At 32.2% G+C, this 7,581-nt stretch overlaps 1 protein-coding gene across 1 annotated transcript; it reads left to right on the forward strand.

Moving 5' to 3' along the window:
* Positions 1-4,323: 4,323 nt before the first annotated feature.
* LOC115708149 (polygalacturonase At1g48100) lies at positions 4,324-7,019 on the forward strand. The gene is made up of 6 exons (XM_030636362.2): positions 4,324-5,157; positions 5,239-5,406; positions 5,483-5,527; positions 5,625-5,832; positions 6,048-6,129; positions 6,289-7,019. Exons 1-6 carry the CDS (start codon positions 4,699-4,701, stop codon positions 6,794-6,796), a joined length of 1,470 nt encoding a protein of 489 aa, XP_030492222.1. The 5' UTR covers positions 4,324-4,698; the 3' UTR covers positions 6,797-7,019.
* The last annotated feature ends 562 nt before the right edge of the window (positions 7,020-7,581 follow it).

Genomic DNA, 7,581 nt, shown 5'->3' on the forward strand with positions numbered 1-7,581 from the left:
ACAAATATAGAAAGTTTCCACATAGATTGAGTTTATAAGTCTTAAGACGATTATGGACTATTTTTGTCAACTTGTTTTTTTTTTTTTTTTTGAATAGAAGGTGAACTTCATTAACTTATAATAGCCAAATCAGCCATTATAGAGGAATGTACAGTACTAGGGACATTGCTGACATTAAAGATGCAATCAGACCAATAATAAAAACCACGAGCAAGACAATGAGCGGTTTTGTTAGCAGATCGCGATACAAAAGAAACAGACACATCACACAAACAATTTAACAAACGTTTACAATCAGAAATTAACAAATCAAAAACTGAAGGCATAAAAACTAAACTTGAAAGTGCTTGGACTGACACAAGGGAATCGGTTTCAACAATAACATTAAGTAGTAGAAAAGAAGATAGTTGATGATCATAATTATCTTAATTAATTTCTCATTGTTTATTTATTGATTTTTACTCCTATTTTTATTGTATTTTTTTTTTTCTATAAAAATCTAAGGTTTTTTTTTTTTTCTTTCTCTTTTTTCTTTTTTCTTTTCTCTTTTCTCTCTTTTTTCTTTTTGTTTTTCTTTTGTTTTTTTCTTTCTTTCTTCTACCTTCTACCCAGGAACTCTAAACACCTATCCTAATCATTGTTTGTAAAAAATATATTAAAGCCATCGATTTGGTAATAAAACTAACCATGCATGCATGATAGGATCTTGCCAAGATCACTATGGAGTCACCAAAACACGAACCTCTTTTCCAGCCATTGTGAGAACTCCCACTAAAACATACATTTGCTCAAAAATATCTAATCGGAACACACAACAAAAGAAAGCAACTATTCTGTAAAGATTTCATTTTGTTCCCATTGAACAATCGAAAACAAACAAAGATTTCAAATTTTCATTATGTCGAAGCCTTTCTTAGATCTCTGTCGGAGGTGCTCCCTCTGGCTTTGAGCAGAAAGAGAGAGAGTGAGGGACACCGTGGGGAGAGAGAAAGGGTGAGGAAGATTTAGATTTAGGGGTCTTCAAGGGTAGGGAGCATCATATGAAGTCTGTTTTGGCCATAGAGAGCAGAGTTGCTGCGTTTGGCTCCGAGCAGAGAGAAGTCGAGAAAGAAAGGAAGAGAAAGTGGAGAACTCGAGGGAAGAACCAAATATTGGGGTTCTCGGAGGCTCGCGAGTCTTGCGGTGTGGTCCTCGTCCGTCGATTGTGGTCGGGACGGTTCACCAAGCATGGGCAAGGTGTCGCACCAGAAAAGAAAGAAGAAGAAGAAAAAAAAGAAAAAAATAATTTTAAATTATTTTTTTTATTTTTTAAATATTTTATGTTTTTTTAATTATTAAAAATAGGTAGACCAATAAAATTTTGCGAAGGAGTTAGAGCAAAACGATTGTAAAAATTGAGAAGTATAAACATAATTTTTCCAATAAGGAGTTAGATCATACCAAAGTCAAAATTTCTAAGAAGTTTTAACCGCAAATTAACCTATACGACATATGCATACATACAAAAAAGAAAAAAAAAGAAAAACAAAGAAAATACTGTTTAAATTCTGATTCATGTTGTCCTAAAAATTTCAGAATTTACATATATGACGTATGCTCATCATATAAATCATTAGAGTTTTTTTTTTTTTTTTTTTTTTTTGAAAATAAATCATTAGAGTTAATATCTCCAGGTACTAACAAAAAGGATTTATCTGTACCTAAACAAAAAATTAAGGGACCATGAGCTTCTAAACTGTCGAATATTATCATGAGGATTCGAAACCTAATGCTGTTAATTCATATGTCGTAGTGGATTAGATAGTGCTCTTTAATTCCAACAAAAGATTTCGTATAATTTAGTCTGCGTGACTGGAATAATGTTGTGGTCTACTTATGCGTTCATTTTGCCATGTGATATATCAATATCATATATAATGTACTTGATTTGGTGGATTCTAATCCTTTAATTGTTTCACAATTTCAATTAGTAAACGACCACGTTTCTTAAATAATAATAATAATAAACTCCAAATGCAAGTATAATTTGTAATCGAAGTTCACCAACCAATTTCAGGTCCAAAAAAGAAAGAAGAGAAGCAATAAAGTGGAACGTGGTCATTATTGAAGGTGAGAGTGAAGTGGAAGTATAGTATCAACCTATAGAACCCCAGAAGAGAGGCATGCATTGCAGAGGTATTAATATATATATATATAATTCTATGTATATATATATATATATCTATAAATATAGACACACACACAAATGGTGGCCGAAAGAAAAGTTTCGAGTGGTAGGTGGTGGTAGTGGTGGTGGTGGTGGTGGACTACCCAACCCAACATAAACCAAAAAAGATAACTCAAAATATACTTTTGGGCAAAGCTATACAGTTTGGTTTCATGGGGTAAAAAATCAAAGCACACAACATGACGCTCAATATATTCATATATATATATATATATTATATATATATATTATATATCATCCTTTGGCAATATTGGTCGGTTTTGAGATAAATTAAAGTTGATGTCATGCATGCTTGTATTTTACAAAAGTGTTTGCATGCTGCAAGGGCCACAATTCCACCACCACGCGACAACCAAATATGTGTGGATAACTCTCTCAACTCTCAAGTCTCAACCTCTTATTGCACCAATATCCATTTTTAAAAATCACTCACAACAAAAACACCTAGCTTACCTATATATATGCCTATAGATGCCTATCCAAATAAAGAGCAGCTATTAATTATACCTTCTAACTGCCTTTTCAAAAAAGTTGGGCCTCCATTTTGACTTGAATCCCATTCATTCAACTGTCTACTTGATCGTTTTATATTTTCACTCAAACATCTAAAATGAACTAATAACCTGGTTGCATTAATATATGCAACATTTTATACTTTTCCTTTCATCCTCATCCGATTAGATTAATATGAGTACTAATCATTTCTATTATTGCCAACCATTCCGATCAATAAATACTTTGTAATAGTAGAGGAAGAAAACTTGGAATTGTTTCTCAATGAAGAAAATAGGAGAAAAGAAAGAAAGAAAAATATAGGTGATTCGCACAAAAAAATAGAACAAAACTAAAATGAAGAAAAGTTTTATAAAAGAGTGAAAATTTACCAAAACAATCTTCACTTAAAACAAATAAAAGCCTAAATACCATTTTGAACCTTGTATTTTGCAAAAGTTACCAATTGAACTCTCTATTTTGTTAAATGATAAAATAGACCCTATATTTTCTATAATAATAAAAAAAGAACCCTGTACACAATCTTCAACAATTTTATTTTTTAATATAACCAACTTTAAGACAATTTCTAACATGAAAAAATGTAACCAGTTTTGTCATAACATCTCTAGATCAGATTATTATTAAGTTTTATTTTGACAAAAAATCATTACATAGGGTCCTATTTGTACAATTTTAAAAAATATAAGATCTATTTTGTCACTTAATTATATAATTAAAATAGTTAAAATTCCAATTATGTAATTTTCTATCCTCTATCATAGAACAAAACTATCAATCAATTATAACATAAGAGAAATATATATTTTTTTAATCTCAATTTTGCTCATATATTGTCACTCTTCTCTAACAAATTAACAAAACAAAATGTAATTGTAGGTGAACAATTTATAGCGGATTTTTTAGTATTTAAAATAATCTTAAAATTTTTTAAAATTTGTAAAATATCTTAAATTATTATAATAAACACAACGTCTTATAAAAAATTGAACTTATAAGTTTTCTCATGTCAAAACAAGAAAAACAAAGAAAAGAAAGCACACGTACATCTTTTCTAAGTGTGGTAATGAAGAAGTTTCTCCTAAATTAAAAAATATATATATTAACATAGCATTAGTGATTGAACTGAAATGTACTACAATACAACAAGGATGCTATTTAGTTTCATACGCAATTAATAAATAAAATATCAGCAATTGTTGAATCACGACTTCTCATATGGACTACTAAATCATGCATCAACAAATGCATCCACTACACCAAATTCCAACCATTGGTAATTACTAATATTAGAAATAGAATTGTACTTGATTACAGCTTGTTTTTATGTAAATGTTCTTTGTTTTTTGTGGTAAAGACTAGGACATAATACCGTTAAAACTTGAGTTAACAAAAAACCATATTTGGGACCAAAGAAAATGACAGTTATGGGAAGAACATGGGTGGCTAATCGACTGCCCTTCCATCACATTTCCTGTTATTCCGTTTACCTTTTTCCTGAGGCTGTCATATGCAGACTCCACATTCTTCAAAAGAAGAAAAAGTTGGTTCAAAATATATATTAATAAAGTGAAGGCCTATATGGAATTGGTCGGTTCACTCTCCCAAAATATTTATATTTTATATAAAAAACAACCAAAACAAAACAAAATAAATGTAAGGTGTAGATAAAAAGTTTGAAGTAGCTTCCACTAACAGTGCCTATTATATATACTGATTCAGCCTTTGAGAAATTGCATGCATTCCAAAGCTAAACTTAGTTAAAAAAACTTCAGCAACTTCTACTAATACTCACTCTCACACTCACACACATACTAACCTTAGCTACTTCCCAAATATTTGGTCGTTTGACACTTAAGAAACTCTTTTCCAGTTGGCATAGTTTTCTGAAAATTTCAGTGACTTGCAGCACGCTTTAGTTTTGGTCCCTTTTTTGTTGTCTGTCTTGAAGTTATAGTATGAAGTATACTCGTTTGTCTTTGTTTCTAGTCTTCATTTTTTTCCTTTGCATAGTCCTTTCGACACAGGCAAGGCGGCACCATACCAAACACAAACACACTCACCACCACCACAAAGGCTCCTACATTTCACAGCCTCCCTCATGCTCACCTGCACCTGTGCCTGAGCCTGAGCCTGAACCTGCACCCGAGCCTGAGCCTGAGCCTGCGCCTGCGCCTGAGCCTGCTGAGCCACCATATGAAGATGGTCATCCAACAAATTCAAGTGATGTTTTTGATGTGCGAAAATTCGGTGCTGTCGGGGATGGAATAACAGATGATACAGATGCATTCAAGATGGCATGGGACACTGCCTGTCAGAGTGACTCTGCCACTGTTATCCTTGTTCCCAATGGATTATCTTTCATGATACAATCCAGTATTTTCACTGGTCCTTGTAAAACTAGCCTAGTATTTCAGGTAAATTTATCTTGGTTTTTCATTTAAGTCAATTTTACGGAAAAATGACTTAGTAATTAACTAACTAGATTAATGGAAAAGGTTGATGGAACTCTAATGCCTCCTGATGGACCTGAATCCTGGCCAAAGAAGCAGAGTAGGCACCAATGGCTTGTATTTTACAGAATAAATGGAATGTCATTTGTGGGAGGTGGTGTAATTGATGGAAGAGGTCAGAAATGGTGGGATCTCCCCTGCAAACCCCACAGGGTAATATAGCTATGTTTGTTCATAAATATTGTCAAAATGTTCTTGTAATATAAACAATATTTGCTGAATTTCATAGGGAGCAAACGGAACTACATTGTCAGGACCATGTGATAGCCCCATTGTAAGTTGCATGATTTTGTATTGTACTTGTAGTAGTTCATGATGCTAAGTGAAATCAATTAAACTAAGCATCAGATTTAAATTCTGATTGTCTGTAGGCAATCAGGTTCTTCATGAGCTCAAACTTGACTGTACAAGGACTTAAAATCAAGAACAGTCCACAGTTCAACTTCAGATTCGATAGTTGTCAAAATGTTCATATAGATTCCATTTCAATTACAGCTCCTGCCCTGAGTCCTAACACTGATGGGATTCACATTGAAAACTCTAATGACGTTGGAATATACAACTCGGTGATTTCAAATGGTTAGATTAAACTAGCTAATTAAGTTCTATATTTCACTTTTTCTTTTCTTCATTTTCCCTTGAATGTTTTAGCATTGTACTTTATAAAAAGGCTCAGAAGAATTCCAACTGTTGGAAAGCACGGAAGGGTGAATAATTGGAGATAAAAAGAAGATATTTGGGCATAATTTTATCTTGGAAATATGTTAAATTAGTGAGTTGTTGCTGTACTACAGGGGATGACTGTGTATCAATTGGATCAGGGTGCCATAATGTAGACATAAGAAACATCACATGTGGACCAGGCCATGGCATCAGGTACTACTAGTACTCTTTTTTAAATTTATCCGAAACTAGGCTCCTCTTTATTCTTACTATATTTGGAGATAAGAAAAAAAGTCACGAATCTCAGAATTTGACATGACTGATCATTTGAGCTAATATTAAGTTTTATTTTTATTGTGCTTCCATCTCTAGCATCGGGAGTCTAGGTAATCACAACTCGAAAGCATGCGTTTCGAACATCACAGTGAAAGACTCAGTGATCAAAGTGTCAAATAATGGAGTTAGGATTAAGACATGGCAAGGTGGATCAGGAGCAGTGTTTGGAATAAGATTCATCAACATTCACATGGACAATGTAAGGAATCCAATTATAATAGACCAATTTTACTGCCTTAGCAAAGGTTGCAACAACCAAACCTCAGCTGTGTTTGTATCAGACATATTATATGAAAATATAAAAGGAACCTATGATATAAGGAGTCCACCTATGCATTTTGGCTGCAGTGATTCAGTACCATGCACTAATTTGACTCTCTCTGAGGTTGAGCTTCTTCCTGCTTTTGGTGACATAGTTTCTGACCCTTTTTGTTGGAATGCATATGGAGAGCTACAAACTCTCACTATTCCACCAGTTTCTTGCTTAATTGAGGGCCTTCCTTCTCGATCCACATTGGGCAGTAATGACAGCCCTTATTGCTGACATTATATATATAAATATAATACCAGCTTTATTAGCTTAGCTTCTTTTCAAAAAGAAATATGCATTTATGTATATAATTCTAAAAAAGGGTCATGGTAATAAGTCCAATTATAAGATTATATTTATGCAGATGTTTGGTCTTTTTTTCTTTTTTTTTTCTTATATATGTATGTATAAGAAGTTATATCATTTGAACGTAATTGACTTCAAGATATGTTCTTGATTCTCTTTTCTACTTTTAAGTACATTCTTACTGTAAAGTAAACCAGCTAAAATTACACTTGACATAGAATAATGGAATTAAAATCCTATTATAAATATAAATATATTATTAAGTCATGCATCAAAGACAAGTTGATGAGAATCATAAAAAAGTAGATTATATATAACAGAAAAAAAAGTACAATATTCCAAACTTTTATATAAGTAGTAATGTTTGTTGTATCTGTATGGGAGAAGGAGACAAGAAGTTCACATTAAAAAGCAATAATGCAAAGAATAATTAGCTTTTTTAGTCCCTGTACTTATGACACTATACTATGATGCCCCTTAATTTATAGGTGTAGTTAAAAATACCCCCTAAAATATATCAGTTGGAATAGTATAATCCTTCTATCTAATTTTGTTAAAATTGACTAAAGTTGACTGTTAAATTAATAATGTGGCATTATACATAGATAGTAGTTGAAAAATTATATACCATTAGGAAAATAAATTACAAGTCATAAAAATTACAATCACAGGAAAAAAAAATGAAAAATAACATCCCAAAAAATAGAATGTCA

Source organism: Cannabis sativa, unplaced genomic scaffold (assembly GCF_029168945.1).
Source record: "Cannabis sativa cultivar Pink pepper isolate KNU-18-1 unplaced genomic scaffold, ASM2916894v1 Contig3, whole genome shotgun sequence".
Taxonomy (NCBI): Eukaryota; Viridiplantae; Streptophyta; class Magnoliopsida; order Rosales; family Cannabaceae; genus Cannabis; species Cannabis sativa.

What these genes read in the sequence shown, in the direction of transcription:
- LOC115708149 (XM_030636362.2), top strand. Translation starts at nt 4,699, where the DNA reads ATGAAGTATACTCGTTTGTCTTTGTTTCTAGTCTTCATTTTTTTCCTT. An exon ending in GACCATGTGATAGCCCCATT is followed by an intron (nt 5,528 to 5,624) that starts GTAAGTTGCATG and finishes GATTGTCTGTAG; the next exon opens with GCAATCAGGTTCTTCATGAG. An exon ending in CAACTCGGTGATTTCAAATG is followed by an intron (nt 5,833 to 6,047) that starts GTTAGATTAAAC and finishes GCTGTACTACAG; the next exon opens with GGGATGACTGTGTATCAATT.